This window comes from Nannobrachium achirus (assembly GCF_963921795.1).
Source record: "Nannobrachium achirus genome assembly, chromosome: 16".
Lineage (NCBI taxonomy): Eukaryota > Metazoa > Chordata > Actinopteri > Myctophiformes > Myctophidae > Nannobrachium > Nannobrachium achirus.
In genome coordinates this window covers 29867675-29895501 of record NC_137823.1, presented here as the reverse complement: position 1 = coordinate 29895501, position 27827 = coordinate 29867675, and the positions used below count along the sequence as shown (strand labels likewise).

The following is a 27827-nucleotide window of genomic DNA, read 5'->3' as shown; positions in this document are numbered from 1 at the left end:
TTCAGCTGGGTCACCACCCACTTGACAACCAGGCATACTTAATGAACTGGTGGGTGTGGCCACATAAAAACATAATTTTAACACTTACTCTACACTTTTTTGTAAAAAATCTTCCCCCTGGTATAGTACCACTACCTGATCATTATATATTTTCAAAAAAAGTTTTTTCAAAAAAGTTTTTTGAACCTCAAAAAATGTATTAGGCATGATCATGATCGCGAAATTGCATGTTTAACCCCCATAACAAACCCCATCTTTCAAACATGGCAGCCATGTTTGTTTACATAATGTAAAAACATAATGGCTGATATCTCATGAATGCCTTAACGGATTTCCAAGCGGATTTTTTTGTTTGAAAGCTGTGAACAGCGTGCACACACGTGGTGCATGATCTAGGCATGGGAGTGCATGATCCGTGCACTATGAATTACATGGAAGTATATGGAGACCATGGCATTTTGGATCTTCAGAGAGATTTAATTGATGGCAACAAATTAAGTAAACCTCCGGATTTAAACATGTACTTGAGTACAAAACTATTGGTAGCAAAATGTGCTTTAAGTACCAAAAGTAGAAAGTACTCATTATGCAAGCTCATAATGCGTCACATTAGAGCTTGGCTTGACTTTTTCACACAATTTCCATTTTTTTCTTTGCAGAAAAATCGGACCCTGTCTGCAAAGGCCCACAAGTTGAGAGCCAGTGCTCTATATTTATCAATGTTTCTGTTCTTTGACCAAGTTTTCTACCTCTCCTTCCTCCTTCCTTCTCTTTCTTCATCAAGTGAATTAATAACCTCTTAACAGGTGTGGGCCCGCCGGCGGGCCCGCCGGCCGTTTGTTGACAAACAATCACGTTTAGACAAGCCTCTGTGTTACTTGCATTGCCAAGCTGTATACCATTTTAAAGCTAAGATTCTTGTGATTCCGAATCCGCAAACCATTTGATTATAGCGCCGAAAACTCACGCCGCTAACAACGCAGAAGTCCGACATAAACAAACAAACAAATATTCATAAATCTGCTGCTACTCACGTTTAGAGTTGGATTGTACTCCAACAACATCATATATTTCCACAACAATGATGTTCTTGTGTAGAGGAAGGGTAAACATGATACAATCCATTGTTTGTACAAAGTCCAAACCACATTTTCTGCCAAGAAACCTCTGTACAACTATAGTCATGGATACAAGCGTGATGTCAGAGTATGACAATCTTTCACATGTTTTTGCTTCTAACTCCAGTTCAGGTTTTCAGTTTTACAACTGAATACTATTAAAATAGCCTCCAAGCTCCACACAATGATTGACACTTCACCTAATTGGAGCTTCTAGTCCTGTCTCAGTCATCTCCCAGTCGCCCAATAGCAACCAATAGTATGTTCTCAGAGGAGAACATACTATTGTTCTCCTCAGCAGGTTGTTCTGATGACTGGCACTTCTTATAGCCAATGAAATTCTCCACAAAATGTGTCTACTTTATTTTGGCTGAAGTGAACTACAATACCCAAAAAACCCTGCGTAACAGCACTACTGGCCGTGCGTAAATACGCAGAAGCGGCGCCGAATGTCAGACCAAGAGTGTTAGGGCTGTCAGTAAAATAAATAAATTAAATAATAATAAATAAATTAAAATAATAAAATAATAAAATAAAAAAAATCCAGTCTATTAGCCCTTTTTTGACCATTTTATATGATATATGCAAATGTCTCCAAATGAAAACGCAGAAACATACACTTAGTAAAACATGTGTAAAATATTCATATTCTGTAGTTTTATCATGTCCTTTGAAATTGGGCTAGGTAAGGCTTCAAAATGTGTCCACATTGTGTTTTTCAGCTCCTATATGATAATAACAGTGTTATGCAGGCATCTATTTACTGAAAATATTTAGGCGAGGATTAAAAACCTGCTATTCCAGTAAGTTAAAACTTGCATTACTCAATGTCAGTTGCACACAGAGTGATTATTTATTTATGGGTAAAACTTCAAAATGTTTCCTTCAAAATGAGACCATGCCCAATGCATTACTCCAAATGGTTTTAAAACTACAATCAATTTACTTTGGGTACGCTGTGTATAGGCGTTTTTTGCAAATTATACAGGATTGTTAACAGGTGGTCCAGACCACAACAGAGACAGTGGGCCAGCGGCGCATGACACACTTCTCCATTCATCCTTCCAATAAATCATCCCCTCTTCCTCTCTGTCCTTCCATCCCTCTGTTCTGTTCCATTTTTTATCTTATGCCTTTTTTGGAGAAAATAGTACGATATGTAAACAGAGTGAGTGTGTGAGTGACTGTGTGTGAGCCTGGAGGACTGTGTGTGTGTGTGTGTGTGTGTGTGTGTGTGTGTGTGTGTGTGTGTGTGTGTGTGTGTGTGTGTGTGTGTGTGTGTGTGTGTGTGTGTCCGTGCGTGCATGCTCGCTCGCTCGCGTGGGTGGATCCTCACTCGTTACAGTGTGAGCTCAAAGTTTTGAATATAACAGAAATAGAACCCTAAATCAAGACTTCACACTTTGTTAGCCGCTCTCCTTTTGACTGTGCATGCGCGCGCACACGCACACACATACTAGACTTTTGAGGCTTCAGGCTGGGGCTGCGACTCTCTCCGCCACACTCACCCTACGGTGAGTGACCTCCTCCTACGGGGAAGCCCGGATCCGGGTCACGGCACCAATGTAACGGAGGTGATCCGAACCTCCCCACCCAGCTTCGAACCCGGGTCTCCCACGTGAAAGTCCAATATCTTAACCATCACTCCAAAGGGATATCCCCATAGAACAAGAGCAGATACTAGACTTTTGAGGCTTCAGGCTGGGGCTGCGACTCTCTCCGCCACACATGCTTACTCAATTATTTGTTATTAAAGTCTAGGTCTATGAAATCTGACATCATACCCTTTTATGCCCATACATGGAGATCCCTGTCTGTAGAACCAGCTGTTAGTGTGTTATGTGGCCGATATGGCCTCCATATATGGGCATTCCCATATGAAGTCCTGTTAGATATGGGCTTAATATTGATGACATCATTATATGAGTGACAATATAGCTGATCAAAATGAACCAAAACCAGACAAAATGTAACTTTAAATAAATTCTCTGTTCTGGTTCACATCTGTCTCTCTCTCCCCCACCCTCCATACATGGTACTATAACTGCATGTTTTTCAGATTAATTACTGTACACCAACACTTAAGAAGCATTCATTGAACAGTTCCACCCAGTTTGCATCCACCCAGGTTGCAGGAAGCCTCATATTTACACACACACACGCTCCCTCTCTCACAATGTCAAATGGTTCATCAAGTTGAGACTAGGGGATACCAGGTGGCAGTAGGCCGGCCATTTGACACAGTCGTATGACAAAGTATAAATCGGGTTTAAGATACTGTACACAAACACATGGCTAAGTGCACGTCTAAGTCCCCACACACGCACAGATGAAAGCTAGCGTTCTGTTCCATGACCCACACATTTCACCAAGGCTTTCCTAAATCCGTATGTCCTCGAGAGACCCCAAGACACACACACTTTCCAAACTTTTGGCCACAAGCCACGACCATTTGCATGCCTCAGATGGAAACTATTCTGTGCTTTGTTCAATAGCTTACTCACACATTCCTTCTTAGCAAACAGGAATAGACACACATGCTCATACATACACACAGAAGAACCAATTCATTCACCTGGCTACATGGCAACCCAAATCAAGATAATGGTGACGCCAAATTGGTGTTCATGTCACCCATGCAGCATCGTGAAAGCACCAACAATAGGCAACACAGCAACCGCACTAATCTTTTGATCGTCCCATTCAGATTCAGAACATGAACCATGTTACAATATTCTATCACAAGATGTGACCGAGACGGAGAGTGACAATATGTGTGAGACGGAGTGGAACTCACACCGTTGTGAGCCCTAACAATGCATGCCCTGGCCCGCTGAGGTTGTGACAACATCCCAGAATAGAGTGGTGTCTGGGTGGTGTAGAAGTAAAAAAAAAAAAGAAGAAAACGCCCACCACCACCACAGAGACCTGGGTTAGATCAGTGATGTAAAGTAACTAAGTAGATTTACTTAAGTAGTGTAACTGAGTACAATTCGGAGGTATTTGTACTTTACTTATAGAGTATTTCCAATTTCTGACTTTTTACTTCTAGGCTACTCCACTACATCTCTACATCCACTACAGCAGATCCAAATATTGTACTTTTACCACTTTAATTACCACTATAATTATTTGAAAACTTTAATTATTAGTTACTTTGCAGATATAAATAATAGTATTATAAAACATACTTTAACCACTTTAGCCCTATTTTATACGTAGGCTATTTGAAAACAAGCTCACAACGCGTCACGATCACGTGTCGCATCGTGAGCTCGGCGCGTTGTGAGCTTGTAGATCTACTATTTTCAAAAAATATGTACTTTTGGTGCTTGAAGTATATTCAGATGCTAATACTTTTAATCAAGTACGAGTATTTCTACTTTGCAGTATTGAAAAAATGTGAGTACTTTTTCCAACACTGGGGGACTGCCCCATATGACGAACTCCCGTTGGGTCGAACAGCGTCGGCAGGTTAGTTTATCACCCGCGAGCGTCGGCAGGTTAGATAATCACGGTTACCGAGTTTAAGTTTAGGGTTAGGGTCAGAGTTAGGCATAGTTTTACTGAGGTTAGGATTAGGGTTAGAGTTTTGTGGTCAATCTAAAGGGTGTTCGACCTAATGACATGTTACCATTTCCCAGAAGCGGTGCGTCCAGCTTGGCCGGGAGTTCCAACCATAGATACCTCATTCACCACTGCAGTTCATTGGAGCCGTCTACCTTTTTGTGTCAATGGTTCCAACAAATCACCTTGTCAGCGTTCATGGGTGGGAAAGCTGGAAGAGGGACTGCATCCCTGTTGCTGCAATAGCGACTCCTACTGGTCGCTGTGGGCGCGTGTTCAGCAGGGAGGGGATATGGGCGAGATAACATGAAAACTCTCTGCAGGCGCTCCTCTGTAATTGCACCTTTATTTAACCAAGGAGATTATTTAAAAAAAACACATTCTTGTGGCCTGGCAAGAAGAGGTGGCCTTGCCAGGTCAACAAATAAAAACAGAACCCCTGACAGCATGACAGCTGAGGGGAGGGAATAGGAGAGGAGAATTTCTCCCACAGAAAATACTGCAGTATTCTATCATGATATTATTCACAGCCACAAAAGATAACAAAGAAAGACAACCTCTGCAAGAACAGCAAATTAGGGAAAGGATTCTCACACGCACGCACACATGTGCACGCGCACCACACACACACTCTATTTCAAGCAAGCAAAGGACAGAGTAGAGGAGAGGAGTGTAATGCTTAATTAATACTGTGTTATACGTCAAAATATAAAACTTCGGAACGAAAACAAATACAGTATACTGTATACACAGTGAAGTATATTCAGTCACTACACATAGTTTAACTCGGGTCATAAATAACAAGAGGAGAACAGGCGTTGTGTACAAATGCTTTTTTTCACCACCCACTGAGAGATGGAGGGATGCGGGTGACTGATTGCGTGCAAAGATGACCGTGACTTAGAATAGCTGCCATTCCCAGCAGCTGTCAGGAGACTCAGGAGGACAGGAATACCATATGAAAACTCTGAGCAAGGTTATTACCGTTTTGTATTTTTCATTCATTTTCATTCTTTTTCTTTTTCCAACTCTATCTTTTCAATTTCTGTTTAGTTTTAAGTTGTTTTTTTGCAGAGGAGTTGTTAGTTTAGCTTGTATTTGTTTTAGTTTAGCATTCTAAAAATAGGGGATATTTGTCATAAAACAAACAAAAATTAGAGCTATTTTCACTTTTTATTCGTTTTTTTTCTATTTCTTACCTGGACTGCTAAGCCAGCAGTACAGGCCTCTATTTGTTTTTTCTAATGACGTAGCTCCCACTTCAATGGGTGCTTGTGGTTATAATGGAAACACAATCAAAAAACCCCATCACAGTTCACAGAGCTCCACGGGTCCTGGAGAGTTTCAGGTCAGCGAAGGTTCTGGGTTTACCTTTCCTAGTCGGAAAAATAGCCATAAGAGCCAGCAGACGGGTGGCGTCTATAGCGCTGTGGGAGAGGAGAGGAGAGGAGCGGTGGGGCGACGCTGCACTAAAGACATAACAACCTCAGCACTGATGTAATGAGGGCAGCGGTGGGAAAAGTACTCAAATGTTTTACAAAGCTACAGCAACGTAGAAGTACTCCGTTACAAGTAGAAGCAGGGGCGTCAATTGGGTATGGCAGGGGTATGCAGCTGCCATACCCTGGGTCCAGGGGGGAAAATAAAAGTTACTTAATTTAAATATAAACCCATGAATGTCTCTGTCTATCTGCGCTGGTCATTATGTTGTTAAATTACAGTAAAATAACTACAAATGCAAAATCTAACATAATGGTCACTTTAACAAGGTATTATAATGATGTTCTCCACACTTGTATTCTCCCCAGCTTGACAAAATGGTATATTACCAGGTTCCGCAGGTCAGCTGCACAGGTGCAATGCATTATTGTTAATTGTGGCACGTTTACTAACATGCTAAGTTTAGCTGCACTTTGAAAAACCATTCCAGGCTGCCATATCCAGCCCAAGAAACCGTAGACATTGTGAAAATAGCCTATCTACATGCTCACAACGCCTCGCGCTGCATGTAGATCTGCTATTTTCACAATAGAACTGTGTTATCCAAAATGTAATGCCTATTTTCCATGAGGACTCCCATCTTTGCCATACCCTTGATTTTGCTGAACTGACGCCACTGAGTAGAAGTCCAGAATTCAAAATGTACTTGAGTAAAAGTATGAAAGTGTTGGCATCAAAATGCACTTAAAGTAAAAAAAAAATTGAAAATAGCAAATCTACAAGCTCACAGCAGATCTACAAGCTCTTGCAGATCGTCTGTTTTCAAATAGCCAAGCTATAAAATAGGGCTAAAGTGGTTTATGTAAGTTTTACAATGTTCTAATTTATATTTGCAAAATGCAACACCCGGGATTCACACCCGGGTCTCCCACGTGAAAGTCCAACATCTTAACCATCAGTCCAAAGGGATATCCCCTGTGGACTGGGGGAGATACTAGACTTTAAAGGCCACCAGGCTTTAGTACCTACTAACTAATGTTTTCAAATAAATGTAGTGGGGTAAAAGTACAATATTTGTCTGCAGAGGAGAGAGACACTGGAGCAGGTCATAGTCAGGTCAGTCATGACTCTGATAAAGATGCACTAGCATCGAAACGTTAGTCACTTTTTATAATAGCACCTAAACAAAGGGCTTAAACTGTCTGAGCTGTTCCAGTGTCTCTCTCCTCTGCGTGCATCTGCCCCTGCTCCTGTGATGCACCAGACCAGCCGTGTAGGCTGAGGCGCGCTGTAGAACCCCTTTGTTCTACAATATTTGTCTCTGAGATGTTAGTGGAGTAGAAGTACAGGTAAATGTACTGAAAATTCAAAGAAAAGAAAAGGTTCTTTTCACTTAACTGGAGCTCAGTTAGTCTGTTCTTGAGAGACTACTATGTCAGTGGTTCTCAAACCTTTTCATGTGAAGGACCCCCAAAATTATATTTATTTGGCCACGGACCCCCCCATCACAAAATATTTAGTTCCAGGGACCACCCAGAAGCAAAATTTGAGTTACAAATGCTCACTTTTAAGTCAAAGATGTGCACACATTTTCACGACTTTTTCAAAAATAGAAGATCTACAAGCTCGCAGCGCGGCACTCGGTGCCACGCTGTGAGCTTGTATATCTGCTATTTTTCACTGGTTAAAGCATTCAATAATTCTAGGCCTAAATGGGTTAAATACAGCACTTATTCTACTTATCTACTTAGTTACTTTACACCACTGGATAGGTGGTGTCTATAGCGCTGTTGGAGAGGAGAGGAGCGGTGGAGCGACGCTACAGTAAAACAATAACAACCTGATGTAATGAGGGGGAGAGGAATGAAGGAGTGACGGAAGACGAGAGGGGAGGAAGGGAATGAGGGATGAGGGGATGAAGGATGAACAGGGATGTGCTGGGCACCTGATTCAGCCCGGGAAAAAGAGTTGTAGAGGCCCTCATTGCGCGCTATAGAGAGAGATCTCTCTCTATAGCGCTGCTGCTACTCAAAGATTTCCCATTTCAGATCACGACAAGTTATATTTCGTCGTTGTCGGGTGGAAATCTTGTATGTCCAAAACCATTTGTTTTGTATTTATCAGTTTAAAAATGATTTTTCAGTTTAAAAAAACAGCCGATCTACAAGCACACAACGCCCGTTGTGTGCTTGTAGATCTGCTGTTTTCACTACTTTTGTGCAAACAGTTTAATTTTTACTTCTGTGCAAACAGTTACATTTTTTCCTAATGGCCGGCCTGGACCGGCCGGGAATGAACCGGCCGTTCGGGAGTTGTCCCGCGTTTCCCAATGGCCAGCACGTCCCTGAGGATGAACAAGTGGAGAGTGAGACAGTGATGGAGTGAGATATAGAATAGTTCAAATGAGGGGAAAAAGAGGAGGAAAAAAACAAGTGCTTATGAAGACAGAAGGAAGAGAGAGAAGGGGAGAGGAGGAGAGATCAAGCGAGGACAAACACTGAGAGAAGGAAATAGAAGAGACGGAATAAGAAACAGAGAGAAAGTGAGAGAGCTGGAGGCAGAAGTCTTCAGCTGTGCCATTTACAAGAGCAGCTGAAGAAGTTCCACGGCCAAAACAAACTTCAGACTCAATGAAAAGTATTCTACACTTCATCTTTATGTTGATTCTTTTTTAAAGAACCTCAGGAGATCAACTACGTAAAAAATAAAAAATAAAAGAAAGCTGTGCTCTGTAACAGCGCAGCAATGTACGAGTAAATTATTCACGTGCAACTACTGAAGTTCTGTCACTAATCTTCTATGTGAAAACCATCTCAACTGCAAATTAAGATGCTCACACTCCTTATTTGCAAAAAGTAAGATTTGGTCCAATGTGTTGCTGTAAATATTTAAACATTTCAGCAAATGAAATGTTCCATTAATTGCAAGATTGTTGAGATGGTTGGTAGGATTATGACAACGTTCTAACCACTTTCAACCTTGCGTCCCCATTTCAGCCATGTCATTATAGGCAAAAACTGTGAAAATAGCACATCTACGTAAGCTCACAGTGTGTCACGAAGCGACCTTGTAGATCAGTTATTTTTCCGCTATTCAAAGTACAAATTGAACGATACATATATAGCAGTGACACGATGTCAGCAGGCTGTCATCTCTGCAAACAACAGCCCCTATGATGTATGTAGTGTACACTGTTCTCCCATCTCGTTTAGTTCTCTCAGACTCTCTAAACCAGGGATCTTCAACAGGGGGTCTGGGACCCCAAGGGGGTCCTCAGAGTTACTGCAGGTGGGCCGTCAAATCTTTGTGTGATAGGATCATGTTTTTTACATTAACCATTTGAACCCAAGCATCCCTATTCTGAGTGGAACATTAGCCAAAAATAGCAGATCTACAAGCTTACAACGCCTCACAGTGCGAGGTGTTGCAAACTTGTAGATCGGCTATTTTTGGTAAAGAGGTTTGATGATGAGGGAAAGAAGAAGAGGAGCAGTATTTGATGGTTCAAGTGGTTAATGTCTGAAAATACACATTACTCCAACATGATGACAATGTTGTCAAACAAGTTTAAGCTGTCTAAGAAATCTATGAACATTTTGAATCTGCAACACAATTGTATACAATAGTGGGGGTCCCTGCTTCATCCCTCTCTCAGCTAAGGGGTCCTTGGGCTGAAAACGTTGAAGACCCCTGCTCTAAACTTTGCCTCGCCATGAGGGACAGACATGTTGCATTGGACAAGATGGCTGCAGAAAGCATGGGGGAGAGAGAGGAACTAATGGAACATGTGAACAGGAAGCTGCTCGTCATGAGGACTGTGAAACGTAATTAACAATGGCCGTTACCACAGTTCATTTAACCATGATTTATTTAGTGAAATTCTTACAATGAGTTACATTCAATCATATCCCCCTCTCTCTCTCTCTCTCTCTCTCTCTCACTCACACACACACACACACACACACACACACACCAGTGGCGTCAGTTCAGAAAAAGCTAAGGTATGGCAACATGACTGGTGTCTTGCAGTAGCCTACATTCTATTTTTTCGCCGTTAGTACATTCTAGTACATTCTAGTACATTCTATTTTTTCCCCGTTTCTACAGTTTGTTCAAGTGCAGCTTGGCATAAAATAGTAAACGTGCCACAAACAATAATGAATTGCACCTGTGCAGCTGACCTGCGGAACCTGGGAATATACCATTTTGTCAAGATGGGGAGAATAAAAGTGTGGAGAATATAATACCTTGTTAAAGTGACCATTTTGTAAAATGTTGCATTTGTAGTTATTTTAATGTAATTTAACAACATAACCAGCACAGATAGACAGAGACATTAATGGATTTATATTTAAAAAGTAACTTTTATTTTCCCCCCTGGACCCAGGGTATGGCAGGCGCATACCCCTGCCATACCCAATTGACGCCCCTGACACACACACACAGGCTGAACATGATTCTTTAGGCAAGCTGTAGTCAACTCCATCAGTGGGGGGGGGGGGGGGTGATGACACACACTCACAAGCATGTAGAAACACGATAGGAAACACATGTGTGTGCGGCGTACACACAAACACACATACAAAAACACAAACACACACCACATACACACACACCTCATTAGCACCTCGTTAGCATAACGAGGCACATCACTACTATGTGTTTAATTAGCGGATGGGATTAGAGTGCGGTGATGACAGATGACCGGGGGAGGAGTCACAGGTGGGTGGGGGTGGCGGTGGGGGCCATGACACGAGTATCACAAGAACACGAGACGACGAGGACGGCTTTGCTGCGTGTGTAATTGTTTAATATAATTTTTGTTTTAATTTGAGAGGAGCGGTTAACTGTTGTCACACACACACACACGCACACACGCACACACGCACACACACACACACACACACACTCTGCAACTCGAATTGAACACAGCCACAGGAGACCGCAGGCAAATTAAATCAAGCAGCCAATCGGCTGACTAACCATTTCATACTGATGACACCAGGCACGTGCACACATAGACATCAAAGGGGGCTTGAGCCCCTGCCTTTTTATCTGTCAGTAAAAATTGCCCTTTCCAGACCATAAATGCAATTTTTTACTGTGGTGAAAGAAATGCAAATGCCCTCCTTCCATGCCATACCTGAAGGCAGCATTCAATAGAATTGCCTATCTCCTGAACTTGAATGCAGCATCTTATGTTGAAAGAATTGCCCTGTCTGTGTAGAAATCCATGCCATTACACATCTCCAGCATTGATTTGGTTATACTTACAGTAGTTCAGTGTGGTTTCACACACCCGAAAATAGCCAACCTCCAAGCTCACAACGCGTCGCAGTGCGACAAGTTGTGAGCTTGGAGGTCTGCAATTTTCGGTGCTTCCACCAAAAGGCCCTTTTGGAAATTCCAGCCCCTGCCTCTCTAACATTCTCTGCACGTCCCTGAATGACACTGATGGCACAGATTAATACGTGTCTAGATGTGATGAGCATCATTCATTTGCCAACCCACTGGTCCCTGACTGACAGCACATTGTTCAGGCTCTGTGCATAACTAACTGTAGCGCTAGGTTTCCAGAAGGTGGCAAACATACCTGTGTCCTGTTCATCATTCTCTTGCCTTCGTTTGATTGGCTCGACAGCGGATTTGAAACCTGAAACATATCGTCGTTGTCGGGTGGAAACCTTGTATGTCCAAGACTGTTCATTTTGTATTTATCATTTTAAAAATGAACTAAACTAGTGAAAATAGCAGATCTACATGCACACAACGCCTCGCACAGCGAGGCGTTGTGTGCTTGTAGATCGGCTGTTTTCACTACTTTTGTGCGACAGCCTTGAATGATGAAGCAGGGCTTTACTTGTTGAAAAAACATACAAACTTGAAACTTGATACAAGGTTTCTACCGGACAGTGACGATATACTGTATGACACCTTACTATGTACTACAGCAGTGGTTCTCAACCTTTTTAGGCCGCGGCCCCCAAAATAATCATATTTTAACAGGCGAGCTGACTGGCGACCTGACGAGCACTAAGAGTTGAGGCGCTGCGAGGCGTTGTGAGCGTGTAGATCGGCCATTTTCACAATTTCTGCCTCTAATAGTTGATAATTTGGCCAACGTTTAATTTGTCATTTTAGAAGTATCAAAAAGTCCTTAAATTGTCACTTTAGAAATGTGCAGATACCCGCTATACACTTAAACTTTATGTTGGTTTGTTTATTGCTGAGAGAGAAAACAATGTTGCACATTAGGTTACTTATCTGGGGACCCCCCTGGGGGTGCCGAACCACAGGTTGAGAACCACTGTACTACAGTATGCAAAGCTATTGCCAGAGGAGCCTAACAGACCCATACCGTACCTCGCTCCCTCCATCCCTCTCTCTCTCTCTCTCCCCCTCTCTCTCTCTCTCACTCTCACTCTCAAGCTCCATAAAGACCGGCGAATTAGCGAAGCGTCGCGAATAAGCGAACCAAATAGGCGAAACATTAGTCTTTTTGCAGATATAAAGTAGCCTACAATAACAAACACATAAACCATGCTTTTACCAGTAAGACATTCAAGTACTTTCTCCAAGCAGCCACACAGACGGGAGACACGGAAAAGGAGAAAGAAACACTGTTCCCCTCGGCCTCAATGCAAAGAGAAGGTCCCTCGACCATGCTCTCTCTCTCTCTTAAAGTAGGATAGAGTGAGCTTGCTTTGTTACAGAGAGAGAGAGAGAGGAGTTCACCAGCGAAAGTTCGCAAAATTCGACACAAGGGTGAACACAAAACAGACGCCTTTTTGCTTTTTCGAAATTCGCGTTTGGTGTGGATGCTTCCATTGACTTTATAAGGTTTTAAACAAAAAGCGAATTATACGCTAATTCGCTATTTGCCAATTCGCCCTCGGTGTGAACGGACCTTCACTCTCTCTCTCTCTCTCTCTCTCTCACTCTCTTCCATTCTCTCTCTTACATACTGTACCAACAACAGACAGATGAGTAAAGAGACAGCAAGGCAAAGAGCGTTTCAACCCATCTCCTGCAGCAGAAGAGGAAATGTTCGCCAATTAGGCAGACTTCCACCGCAGCGCTTTTGGGTTTAATCAACTAATTATAACTAAATCTCTGTTGTCACAACACCTAGGAAACAGGACCCAAACAATCATTATTAAAGGCGGTAGGTGTTCCGCTGCAGCACAGCCAGATTTGGACCATTTACAACACGCATTAAGCAGATGCTCTTATATCCAGACCGACTGCAAGATGGGGAACGAATGCCATGACTCCTAGTCATACAGTACAACGACAGGGGAAGTGGCGGAGGAACTAAGAGTGCCAAGAAAACAAGCATGTGCAACAAAGTAACTAAGATAGCAGGTAGACATCAAACCTAGCATCCATCAACATAACATCCTTCACATTTGTGTAAAACATACCGAACACTAGCCCCAAATAGAACCTCAGCCTCCGCTGCTGGGGTAGAATGCCTCCACGCCGAGGTAGAAAGGCCTTATCCCGAAATCGTATCCAAAAAGTAAAGGTAGTTCCACGCTCCCAGAATATGGTTTTACATCCTACGGTACATAAAACATGCACTACGGCATGAAACAAGCGCTTAGATCTCTAGTTTTGTCAGCCAGTATAATGTTTTCCCATTCAACCGAACTCCCCCGGTGGCAGTTGCCAGTACTGCTCCTTATTCTGCTACAATGGGAAGGATGCAGTACTGGCACCTGCCACCAGTGGCTTTTCCGAATTTAATGAGACTGAATAAGCGATTTAAACCGTTTCCCAACGCCGTAGTGCATGTTTTATGTACCATAGGATGTAAAATGTCTGAGAGCATGGAACCTTTTGTATGCAATTTTGTGAAAAGGCTAATCTACCTTGCCGTGGAGCCATTCTACCCAGCCCGAGGATACCCCCGTAGGACCTAATCTCGGAGCACAACAGTATGCAGAGGAGGGTGAGGTTCTATATTGACACTAACCGAACACTATCTAAATAACACAAATAGTATCCGTCTAACTACTCAACAATTGCAGACAGATGACTATGGTGGAAGATGGGGAGTGACTCTGCAGTACCCTGGATAAAACCACTTAACTTTTTGGACATGCAAGGTTTCCACACGAAAGCACCTAATAGGCCTACACTGTAATTCACCTACAAAGACATATAGTGTAAAGGTGAGTGGTAGAGGTGTACCTGTGTCCTGGGAGTTTAGGACCTCCAGGGCATGCATCATGGCACTGGCGAATACGTTGGCGTCCTCCTTGCTGCCAAAGTTGAGGCCGTAGACCTGGCGGGCATCGCGCCACTGGTGGAAGGTTTGCGTGGCCTGGTTGTACTTCAGCCCCTTGGGAATGGCACAGTTGATCACCACCTGGGAGGAGACGGGAGGCAGGGGAGAGGTGAAAAACAGAGGACATCGTGATATACATGTTATATATACAAATAGCAACAATTGGTCTGACATTTCATTGTTCCTACATCCCATTAGTGCGAATGTGGTGAATGTTAACCTGGTAAAAATACTAACCCTAACCTCAGTAAAACTATGCCTAAACCTAAACCAAACCTTAACCTGAGCAAAACTATGCCTAAACCTAATCCTAACCAAATTAGGACGAATGAGATGTAGGACTAACGAGATGTAGGACTTATAGGCAGTCCCCGTATATAACAACAAAATGTGACATAGCTCTGTTTACACAATGCTGTACCCCCTCCAACTGTATATATGTTCCCCATTTTCAACAGTTTTTATTATATTTTGACACTTGCTTTGGAAACATATACTGTATGTTTTCTCAAGCCAATAAAGCACCTTTGAATTGAATTGTTATATCAATGGAAGGCTGTTACGAAACTTGAGTTGGTTCAAAACACAAGAGAAAGGTTCCTGTTTTTTTCTTTGTTTTTTTGCGATTAATTCTCATTCATTTAAACTGCTGTGTCATGAGTACAGCCACACAGAACATGAATATTACGGGCGATAAGGCAGCGTTAATTATTTTCTGAAACAAGGTTGATTTTTCACCGCGAATGAAAGCATCAAGGTGTGTGAATGAGGCGTCATCACATTAATAGTTTGATGTGAAACATTGTTTATTTGGCGGTCGTCGCATTGTGTAAGGACCTTAAGGGATTAGACGACAAGAGTTCAGCAAAGCAAGTTGATGGGATTTATTGATTTAACTCTACATGGGAGAGTCAATATCAGCATGTTTATATTATATGGTTTTCATCAGTGGCAGCCAAGAAACATTCACACTGACAAACTGAAATAAAAGCCACTTCAATTTATTGCAGTCTATTTTTTCCCTATACCGTAGAGCTCGGAAATTAAAATGTACTGTAACCTCTTCATGGAGCAGTTGCACGTGACAAACACACACACACACACACAGTCTAGGGATGGGATGATAAGCAATATTATCGTTTATCAATAATCGTATCGTGGAGTTTTAATTTATCATGATATCGTCCTCCGTCATGCACTGGGATCAATTCACCTTTTATTTGCCAAGCTGCATATCTGGTACCACTTAAACCCTCTAGAATTGGTAAAAGGTACGTATAATATACGTACTTGATACAGTATTTACAGAGCTTGTAGATCTGCTATTTTTGGATAATGGATTTTGATTACCACGATAATATCGTAAATCGCAATTTATTTTGTCACAATAATCGTGATATGACATTTTCATATCGTCCCATCCCTAACACAGTCTCCCTCATCCATAAACTATTGTGGGCTTTATCGATCTACCACTCAGTCAGGAAACATGAGGAATCTCCAAACGCTATTATTATTACGTTATTAAAGGTGAATCAATGATCAATACAACTAAACAGAAATGATTCCTTCCTCACAGATAAACACGCATTTAATATATTATGTGCAAGTGCGAATGAGAGGATGACAAAGCATGGCAATAATCAGGGACGTGCTGCCCATTGGGAAAAGCGGGACAACTCCCGAAAGGCCGGTTCATTCCCGGCCGGTCCAGGCCGACCAATAGGAAAAAAATTAAAATAAAATGTCGGCCTTCGTTCCATTTTGGGGGCTGGGCGGCAAACAAAGTAAATCGTCACTGTCGGGCAGAAACCTCGTATCTCCAAGTTTCAAATTTGTAAATTTTTTCGCAAAGCAAAGCCCTGCTTCATCATACAAGGCTGTCGCACAAAAGTAGTGAAAACAGCAGATCTACTTTTTTAAATGGTTTTGGACATACAAGGTTTCCACCCGACAATGACGAAATATAACTGATGTAATTGGCCCACTGGCTTGTCACTTGCCATGATCTGAAATGGAAGATCTTTGAGTATCTCTCTCTATAGCGCGGCGCGCAATGAGGGCCTCTACAACTCTTTTTCCTGGGCTGAATCAGGGGCCCAGCATGTCCCTAGCAATAATATTCCCTCCGTCAACAGTGATATCCCTCAAATCTAATTTACACACACAACAACATTTGGGACATTGCTGCCCAGGGACATAATAATTCTACACTTGCTCAGCTTCTTCTCGGCTCTGCTTCAGAGGCTAGCAATGAGGCTTTAAGTGTCCTGGGCATGCAGCCAAGCGGAAAGACCTTCCCCAACTCGTCACAGTGTTAGAGGGATGGCGAATTAGAGCAGCAGTTCGCGCCGTTTGGGACCGGCGACACCATAGGACATTAACGAGTTGTGACGTTCCCTAATTTTCAGGAGACTCCCTTACTTTATTTTCCGGAACATCAACTAAATAGCAAAAAATAATAACAAATTTGTACACGCTCAATTCTGCTTGATTCAATTCCTCTCCCCTCAGGGCGGGTGGGAGGAGAGATGTTAGGGTTTGTTTCGTTTTTATTGCATTTTCTTTTGTATTGTTTTGTTCCACCGCTTATCTGATGCATGCGGGCATGCGGCTGAAATACCCTCAAAGCGGGCATATTTTAAATTTCATTTCTTCACCGCCGTGTCATTTTCACACCGAAATAACATGATAACACGGATATCTCCATAATGACCATAGTCACCCTGTTACCATCACCCAGTGGTTATCATGGAAGTACCATGGTACCCTGCAGTACATTATTCCATAAAAAATAAAACATGATTAGAATCACATAGCAACACTGAGACTGGGGTCAAAGTTTGCGTTTCCTTCTGGAGAGACAACACCGTCGGGGTCAGTGAACAGAGCTACTGGACCGCGGCGCCTGCCTGTTTGCTTATGGAAAACAAACGCTCCGGCACCAGCACCAGCTGTGTTTGTTTCAACCATCCAGACCAGGCTGTTGACCCAGTAAGACAAACCCAACCCCGCGACCAAATTCTATCTTCATTACACTGTCTGTCTGGTTGGCAGGCAGGAAGGGATTCTCACAACCATTCATTTATTGATGAATGAATGCCTGATATAATAAGCGTCCGACAAAGCGTGAAGACGAATGGTGCCAGTGTAACTCGAGCTCCCCGCTCCGCTCGGTCCATGGAGGGCGGGGGAAAAAAAAGAAATGTGGATGTTATAACAGCGGAGCCGCGAAAGCCAACAAACAGCCGGGGCTGCCAGTCACTGGCACTTCATCTAGTTTTAACACATTGCTTTGCTAATAAGTTCTATTTATGAATTCATTTATTGTTTTGTCTCAGGGGCAGAATAGTGCCTGCACGCAGTCTTAATTAAACATAATCCTGGCATTTGTATTTTTGGGCTAATGTTTAATTTAATGTGTTTTCTTCAAGCACACGAACAAGCTCAAAACACGCCATGATGACTTGATGTGAGCTTGTAGATGTGCTGTTTTCTGTCTTTCTTTTCATAAGTAGCCGCCGCTCAATTTCTTTGGAAACTGTTATCACCATCACAATATAAATAGAGGTATTTGCTCAAAGAAATATTGTGATATTTGATAACAGAAAGAGTGGAAATCCATTTCACAACAACAGTACAAGACTGGTGTTTGTTGCATGTGTGAGCATCTGTGTGTTCCTCAGCGGTGTCGCACCAAATTCTGGGCCCTGGGTACAAGGATTCACTGTGGGTCCCCGCACAATTATTTTGTGTTTTAACTATTGAAAAATAGCAGATATACAAGCTCACAGCACGCCACAGAGTGCAGCGCTGCGAGCTTTTAGATCTGCTATTTTTGAAAAATCGTGCAAATTTGTGCAAGTCTTTGAATATTTCAAATTCTAAGTTTTTTTGAAAAACCTATGTTTCTACAGTATGTCAGTGGTGCTCAAACCCTTTCATGTGAAGGACCCCCAAAATGATATGTATTTGTGCACGGATCCCCATCTCAAAACATTTAGTTACAGGGATTTTGAGTTACAAATGTCTGCTTAAAAATACATATATTCAAAGATTTACACACATTTTCACGACTTTTCAAAAATAGCAGATCTACAAGCTCGCAGCGCGGCACTCGGTGCCGCGCTGTGAGCTTGTATATCTGCTATTTTTCAATAGCTAAAGTATAAAATAATTAATTAAGGCCCCCTTCACCTTGGGCCCTAGTAACTCAGTCCCCACTTTTCCCCCCCTTGTGACGCCCCTGTCTGTGTGTTCCTGCACCAGCAGAGCTTCCACATCACAAAAATAGACCTCCTTGCTCGCCCGAAGGCGAACACCGACTCCAGCCCCCAAAAATATGTTTTTTTTTTTTGACTGTCACAAATGCATTTCCTACGGTCCCATGTGGGACATGGTTTGTTTTGAGCCCCGCTTAAAAGTATTAAGCCGCCGTTGAACCATTAACAGCAAATGTTCTATGCTGTTATGGTGTTGCCTGACTGCGAGCGCCAGACATCTCACACTACGTTCACTACGTTTCACTCCGGGAGAGTCTGAGATTACCAGGGCAGATTCTATTTCGGCGTGGGCGGGCTAAAGCCTATTGACGTCACACACACACACACACATACACACACACACACACACGCCGCGCGACGTCGACGTGGCGTGACATTGCAAAAATACGTTATTTCTCATAACATATTATATGTCTGCATGTTTACGTTAGTGCAAAATGGTATTAAAACGTGAGGAAACTGCACTATTTCATAGTTTATTAAAATAATACGAGTCAAGTCTGACTCCGCCATGACAGTTTTCACGGACCAATCAGAGTCCACTAGACTCTCACGTGGGCAGAGGACACCAATCAGAGTCCACGAGCGAGTCTCACGTGAGCTCAAGAGCTCTGTTTGGAGGGGGCTGGGACCGGAGCGCAGGAGGGAGAAATCACCACGTGCCCCAAGCATACAACCCTGATTGGCCCATTCAAAGCGCCCGCTCTAAAGGCGCCTTCGAAATAGATTAAAATACGTGCAGCTTCAGTCCACACTACACACCACCCACCAGCAGGGGGGGGTGATGTGCGGACTGAAGTGTCAGGCTAGTTATGGTGCTCCTCAGGCACGTGCACACATAGACATCAAAGGGGGCTTGAGCCCCTGCCCTTTTATCCGTCTGTAAAAAGTGCCCTCTCCAGACCATGAATGCAGTTTATATGGTGAAAGAATTGCAAATGCCCCCCTTTCCATGCCATACCTGAAGGCAGCATTCAAGAGAATTGCCTTGTCCAAACTCTCCTGAACTTGAATGCATCATCTTATGTTGAAAGAATTGAAATCCACACCACATCTCCAGTATTGCCTTTTTTATGCTTAGTTTAAAAAAGGCAATACGTTTCACTCCGGGAGAGTCTGAGATTACCAGGGGCAGATTCTATTTCGGCGTGGGCGGGCTAAAGCCTATTGACGTCACACACACACACACACATACACACACACACACACACGCCGCGCGACGTCGACGTGGCGTGACATTGCAAAAATACGTTATTTCTCATAACATATTATATGTCTGCATGTTTACGTTAGTGCAAAATGGTATTAAAACGTGAGGAAACTGCACTATTTCATAGTTTATTAAAATAATACGAGTCAAGTCTGACTCCGCCATGACAGTTTTCACGGACCAATCAGAGTCCACTAGACTCTCACGTGGGCAGAGGACACCAATCAGAGTCCACGAGCGAGTCTCACGTGAGCTCAAGAGCTCTGTTTGGAGGGGGCTGGGACCGGAGCGCAGGAGGGAGAAATCACCACGTGCCCCAAGCATACAACCCTGATTGGCCCATTCAAAGCGCCCGCTCTAAAGGCGCCTTCGAAATAGATTAAAATACGTGCAGCTTCAGTCCACACTACACACCACCCACCAGCAGGGGGGGGTGATGTGCGGACTGAAGTGTCAGGCTAGTTATGGTGCTCCTCAGGCACGTGCACACATAGACATCAAAGGGGGCTTGAGCCCCTGCCCTTTTATCCGTCTGTAAAAAGTGCCCTCTCCAGACCATGAATGCAGTTTATATGGTGAAAGAATTGCAAATGCCCCCCTTTCCATGCCATACCTGAAGGCAGCATTCAAGAGAATTGCCTTGTCCAAACTCTCCTGAACTTGAATGCATCATCTTATGTTGAAAGAATTGAAATCCACACCACATCTCCAGTATTGCCTTTTTTATGCTTAGTTTAGTGTGTTACGTAGTACCGAAAATATTTTCGATATTCTCACCACAAGGCCCTTTTAGAAATTTCAGCCCCTGCCTCTCTAACATTCTCTGCACGTCCCTGGTGCTCCTAAAGAATACGTTTCTGGAGAATAGGGAGGTAAAGGCATTTACTTCCCTCACTGGATGTATGTATGGTCAATGCTCAATGGATGTATGCCAGGAGGCTGACATCAAACATTTATCCAGGGCAGGAATGGACTACCTTGATACCGATAATGTGGCGATATGTTGGGGATGAGTATTGGACGGTGCTTTCAAAGGATATTAATACTTAAAGAAAAATACTGATAAAATATAATCAGAAATGTGGATGTGATGACCAGAAAAGATGTGTTGTTCATTTCACTCAGATATAGGCCTAACAGTCTAATACAGTAATTTCTGAAAATGTTATGCAATAACCAAAATCCCAGATGACAGCCTTATAGATATTGATATCGTATCGATACATTGGCCAGCGATTATGCAATCGAGTGGACCAATCTTTTACCCGTGAAACTATTTTCTTTTTTAAGTTATTAGGGCGCGCGGGTGGTATCTGGGGGTTTGAATCCACTGTGGTAGGGCATTCACGAATAGTGATTTTTAGTATTCGAATTATTCAACTTCAAAGTATTCGAATAGTCGAATATTCGACAGGACTCGCCAAACTGGCCAAACTGTCAAATATTTAGTAAGCAAGAGGCGAACATTGTGAAAATAGACGATCTACATGCTCACAGTCACAACGCCTCGCAACGTGAGGCGTTGTAAGCATGTAGATCTGCTATTTTCACTATATTTATCTACGGAACTGAGTCGCATTAAATGTAATACCTACAATCCCAAGTGCTTGTCAGGGTGGGGGTCCCCAGTTCAAATATGTTTATTTTGGGGGTCAAGGCCTAAAAAGGTTTGAGAACCCCTGGTATAGAGCATTAACAAATTCATCCACCAGGTGCATTGACAACTCAATCTTATGACTTCCTATGTAACCAAGCTTTATAAACTATATATTTTTTAAAGAGAAAACTAAACAAAAAAAACAGAGTATCGACTTCGGTGAACAACGTCGAATAGTGAAGGATATTTGGTGAATGGCCTAGTTCAGAGTGGGGAAGCCGGGCGGAGAGGGCAGGGGATATTTGTCACTGCACGGAATGGGGGCGGCACGTGTCAGCAAGGAGTGTTGGGCGGGAGGGGAGGACAACACACAGAAATGTGTGTGGGGAGGAAATTTAAAAGTTATCATGTGACTACTAATGTCTCAGTAGAATAACATGCATGCACGGCTTGCACGCAGACAGACACACACACTAGGGGCATTCACCGAATATTCGAATATCAAAGTCACTATTCGACGTTGTTCACCAAAGTCGAATATTCGCTTTTTTTTTTTTTAATAATAAAGCTTGGCTAGATAGGAAGTCATAAGAATGAGTTGTCAATGCCCCTGGTAGATGAATTTGTTAATGCTCTATACCAGGGGTTCTCAAACCTTATTAGGCCGTGCCCCCCAAAATAAACATATTTGAACTGGCAACCCCCACCCTGACAAGCACTTGGAATTGTAGGTATTACATTTTATGTGACTCGGTTCCACAGATAAATATTGTGAAAATAGCAGATCTACATGCTCACAACGCCTCGCAACGAGCATGTAGATTGGCTATTTTCAAAATGTTCGCCTCTTGCTTACTTAATATTTGACAGTTTGGCCAGTCCTGTCGAATATTTGACAATTCGAATACTTGGAGGTCGAATAATTCGAATACTAAAATTCACTATTTGTGAACGCCCTAACACACACACACACAAACACACACAAAAGGCGATTAATGACATCACGTGTCAGTTCTCCTTTGAAAGAGATATGGAAAAAGAAACTAAATAAAATGTCTCACCCTGCCTCTCTCTATGAATATGTCTTCTTCCCTTCATTCCTCTCGTTAGCTCAGTGTATCCATCCAGTCTACCAAGGCAAAAGTGCTGTAAAATAATTGTTTAAAAATAGCTGTCCTGGGGGGGGGTTCTAAATGAGGGCAGTGAAAAGCCTGTCATTATAATATTCTTCCACAGCACTTTACTTCTGTCAAAAATTACAAAATAATGCAAATTACCTGGAGGTACCTACAGTAGCTAATTAGCAGCAGGTGGACTGTCGAGTGAAAATGAGACCACCAGATCGTTAGTAGATACATTCGCTAAAACCCTATAACCCCAAGCAGAGATGAAGAGAGGAGAGGAGAGCCAGACCACAATAAATTGGTCTGGTCGGTTTAAGCAATATTACACGAGAGGGTGTGCATTATCATGGTTATTTGCACGTCAGCCTTGCTGCAGGAACGAGCCGAAGGAGAGTTCTGTATAGGCAGGGCTGACGTGCAAATAATCATGATAAGGCAGACACTCGAGTGTAATATTGCGATTATACAACTGCTGCCCTTTAAAAAGAAAAACACGTCAATTGTTTTAATGCCTCATTTAGCTACTATGTCCCTGAACTTCACATGAAAACTGTTGGGGAGCTTCTCAACAAGCACAGCTGATTTATTTGTTTGATGAGACAGTGCAGTAGTGCTCATTAACTGCACTGCTAGTAGATAATGATACTCAGTGCACTGCTGTTGTATAAATTGTCATTATGTTTGCTGTTTTGACCACATCCGTATCGGGGATTATAAAGCCGATGTGTCCCAATGTTTCACCACTTTCAATGACAAAACATTTTGAAAATACATTTAAAAAATAGTAGATACAAGGAAGTTTTTGTTTTTTGCTTGAATGTTCTCAAATAGAAACTTTTACTGGAAGTTTTTCATTTAAGTTTTTGAGCATGTTGCACTTTCTGCGACCCCCAAAATAATCACCTTGACGAGCACTAAGAGTTGAGGCATTACATTTTGTGTAACACGGTTCTATAGTGAAAATATCAGATCTACATGCTCATAACACCTCACAACACGAGGCGTTATGAACATGTAGATCTGCTATTTTCACAATTTATGCCTCTAATATTTGACAATTTGGACAATGTTTAATTTGCCATTTCAGAGGTATTAAAAAGTCTTTAAATTGTCACTTTAGAAATGTGCTTGTACCCTCTATAGACTCAAACTTTATGTTGGTTTGATTACTGTTGAGTGAGAAAACAATGTTGCACATTAAGTTAATCATCCAGGGACCCCCCACAGGTTGAGAACAACTTCTCTAGGGCGATGGAGTGCAGCGGGACTGATAAATGAAGTCCTCTGTGAGTAGTGTAGAGTAGAGTAGTCAGTACTTATCCTCCTCTCTCTCTCGCTCTCTGATAAATACGACAGAGAGGATTGTGGGATTGCTGAGCCAGTGTTTGCTGCCTCTGGCGAAGAATTTAGTGGGTTGGACGGTTTCTCACTCACATACACATGACATTTTACACACACACACACACACACACACACACACACACACACACACACACACACACACACACACACACACACACACACACACACACACACACACACACACACACACACACACACACACACACACACACACAGCTATAGGGTATAACAGTGGCGTGGTTTACTGGTGGTGCCACTTAAAAAAAAATCGGCCATCATTTGTCCCATAGAGATTAAAAAATATATTTATATCATTTCAAGCCTAGAATCAAACCCTACATGCATGTATAGTACAAAAACGTGTGCACATACATTACATATTCTCAGGTCTTATTGTCTCTGTCAGGCCAAGACTGTGCGCTAGCTCATAAAAGTCCTTGGATCTAGAATTGGAATTTGGAGCCTTGGTAAAATTGCTGCCCCGGACACGCCAATTCCCACTCACTGACCTGATGGTCCTGGATCTTGCGTCCGACCACGCGGAAGGCGTTGTTGCCCGTGTGGTGGTAGATGTGAACGCGGCTGAAGCCCGTGGCGCCGCCGGCGGGGACCCACTTCTTGTTGGCATCGTCATACACCATGACAGCGGCCCGCGCCTGGCAGATACTCTGTTCACTGCAAAGACAATGAGAGAGAGAGAGAGAGAGAGAGGGTGAGAGTGAGCAGGGGTGTCACACCAAATTCTGGGCCCTGGGTACAAGGATTCACTGCGGGCCCCCATGAATGTTCTTCATAGGGGAGGGGGTTTAACCCATTTAGACTGAGAACACATTATTACGCATTATTTTGTGCTTTAACTATTAAAAAATAGCAGATATACAAGCTCACAGTGCCGCGATGCGAGCTTGTAGCTCCGCTATTTTTGAAAAATCGTGATTTTTTTTTTGTTTGTTGAAATAATAGGTGCTCAAACTTTTTCATGTGAAGGACCCCCAAAATGATATGTATTTGGCCACGAACCCCATCTCAAAATATTTAGTTCCAGGGACCACCCAGAAGCAACATTTGAGTTACAAATGTTTGCTTACATTTTCACGACTTTTCAAAAATAGCAGATCTACAAGCTCGCAGTGTGGCATTTTCATTTCTTTAATTTAATTTCGTTTCTTTTCACAATAATGAGGGTGCAAGTAAATTCAGAAAAGACAGTAATTACAGTGCAGGAAAGGAAGGAGGCCTTATTATTATGCAAGCATTATTAAACAAAAACTAAAATTAATTATTCATATGATCTACTCATTACTCATCTCAGGATTTTATATTGGAGGAACATAGCAGAAAGGAAGAGAGACATTCCTGTTTCTTAATGGATATACTGCTTTTCTATTTTCAGCTTCATGATTCAAATCAATTCCTTTCCTTTTAATTATATAACTTTGAGAAGAAAATTAAACAAAGGGAGCTATACTTTTGAAAATGGCCCGCATTAATGTCGTTGTCAAAGGGCTAAACATGGTAGTGTGCCGGTTTGGTCCTTAAACCACTTTCAACCTGGTGTCCCTATTTATTATTATCCTAATACAGGGGTCCTCAACGTTTTCAGGCCAAGGACCTCTTAGTTGAGAGAGAGATGAAGCAGGGACCCCCACAATCTGTTCATAGATATAGTTTCATTGTTTGACAGCACGATCAACAGTGTATTTTGGATTCATGTTAATGTGTGTTTTCAGATATTTAACCACTTGAACCGTCAATACTTATAAAACTTCACCTTTCACTCTGTACTTAGTCTGCTCTTTTCCCCCTCTACACCAAAGCTCTTTGCCGAAAATAGCCGATCTACAAGCTCACAACGCCTTGCGCTGCGAGGCGTTGTGAGCTTGTAGATCTGCTTCACGGATTGGCTTATGCGAGATAAGCCTGAGACTCCAACATGTCAGACAACGACCACAACAGATAAAGGAGTATTGCACAAACATGTATTATAGCCTTGGATTTTTTTAAATATAGGACGACATATAATAGGGGCTGTACGTGTTAATGAGGGACCCAAGCAGGGCAGAGCTGTTGGGTCCCCCCCTCCCACAGACATTTTGGATTTTACCATTATGATCCAAGACTTGCATAACCGAAGCAACAGAAATCAATTCACCTCCTCTACAACCTGCCTGAGAGCTGCCTGAAGACCTATGGACCTTCACATCCACTGTTACTTTCACATCCACTGTTCCTTCATTAACTGATAAGACTTGAAATCCACTTTGTGCTTTGATCCCCACCAGCCTGCTAAAATACCTCTTCACTAAGACGCAGAGAGAGAGAGAGAGATGGAGAGAAGGAAAGATAAAACTCAGAGGTAAATTAACAACATTAACCGTGGAGTCCCTGTTTTGGGCAAATCTTCGAAATTAGAAAAATGTGAAAGGGAAAGAAAAAGTAATCGGTTTGTTTCTATTTCTTATCTATCTGACTCAAGCTATTTGTGTTTCTTTTTTATTATTATTGTTATTGTATGGTTAAATGTTTTTCAAATTGATTTCAAATCATCTGTAATCTGTAGTCTAGTCCTGTGGTTCTCAACCTTTTCAGGCTGCGACCCCCAAAATAATCATATTTTGACTGGGGACCCCCATACCCTAACGAGTACTAAGAGTTGAGGCATTACATTTTTGTATAACATGGTTCTATTGTGAAAATAGCAGGTTGAGAACCACCGTTCTAGTCTAGTTTAGAAACAAATTATTCATTGTGGGAATGGTTAGCACTGTCGGCCGCGCTGAGTAGCACGTCACTGCACCTTCACACAGCGCTCAACATGAACATTCCAGCAGACAATTTCTGTTCTATTCTCGTCGTTATCCCATTCCCGCTGCGCAGAGAAATGCTAAGAACATTAATCTAAGGCATTACGTGTCCTGTCTTCTCTCTCTTTGTTTCTCTCTCTACATCTCCTTTCTCTCTATCAATCTCTCTCTCTCTTTCTCCATCACCTCATTCTTTGTCTCTCTCCCTGCAACTCCTCCCGCTCTTTGACTCTACCTTCTTCATCAGTCCTTTATATTCCCATCAGGGAGACAGATAGAGAGAAGAGAGAGAGGCGAGAGAGGGCACTTCTACGGAACAGTACAAATTTCACAGCATTACGACCTTCAAGGAGCCTTGTCCCCAGGGCTCTATACTTGGTCCCCTCCTGTTTCCCCCTCAACACCAAATCCAGTGAAAAACAGCTCGTCTTCAAGCTCACGCCACATCGCAAATAACACAAATATCAAGAATCTATATGAAACAGTCCTGGTTGTACTCCCTTGTTTTACCACCCATTCCATTTCATCCACTATCGGCAGCACTTCCAACACTGGTACTGGAGACGTGTGAATCTTTTGTTGCACTTGACGAGTCATCTTCCATCAAGGTCAAGGATGATAGTTTTTTCATATAGTGGCAGAGTCCACTTTGAATTTGTTTAGGTGCTAAAGGTTTTCAACACCACTTCAAGAGATCAAGATACAAGAGAGGCAATGATATTGGAAATTCTGGGAAATTGCAAGTGTGGTTGCCATGACACACTCGAGTCACACTTTCAAATGAATTCCGTCTTACCATTTGAATTCTCCCTATTCAAGTCAATGGGAACAACTAATTCACTAATACATTACTGGCCATATATGGAGATCTCTGTGTCAGTCCTTGTCCCTATTATGTCCATATATGGAGACCCCTCCCTGATGTCATCAATATTAAGCCATATTTTGGAATGCCCATAAATGGACATACTGTGTCAATCTCATGTGGTCACAAATACATTAATATAGATGAAATGATATAACATGCAA

At 42.5% G+C, this 27827-nt stretch overlaps 1 protein-coding gene across 1 annotated transcript in view; it reads right to left on the bottom strand.

Moving 5' to 3' along the window:
- The window catches only part of enah (ENAH actin regulator), a gene marked incomplete at its 5' end in the record, with an annotated part of 124565 nt that overhangs the window by 74199 nt on the left and 22539 nt on the right, over positions 1–27827 (bottom strand). Inside the window, 2 exons of the mRNA XM_080745324.1 lie at positions 14322–14499; positions 24504–24669. Of these exons, the coding sequence (XP_080601450.1) occupies positions 14322–14499; positions 24504–24669 (344 nt within the window). The remainder of the gene's footprint in view (positions 1–14321; positions 14500–24503; positions 24670–27827) is intronic.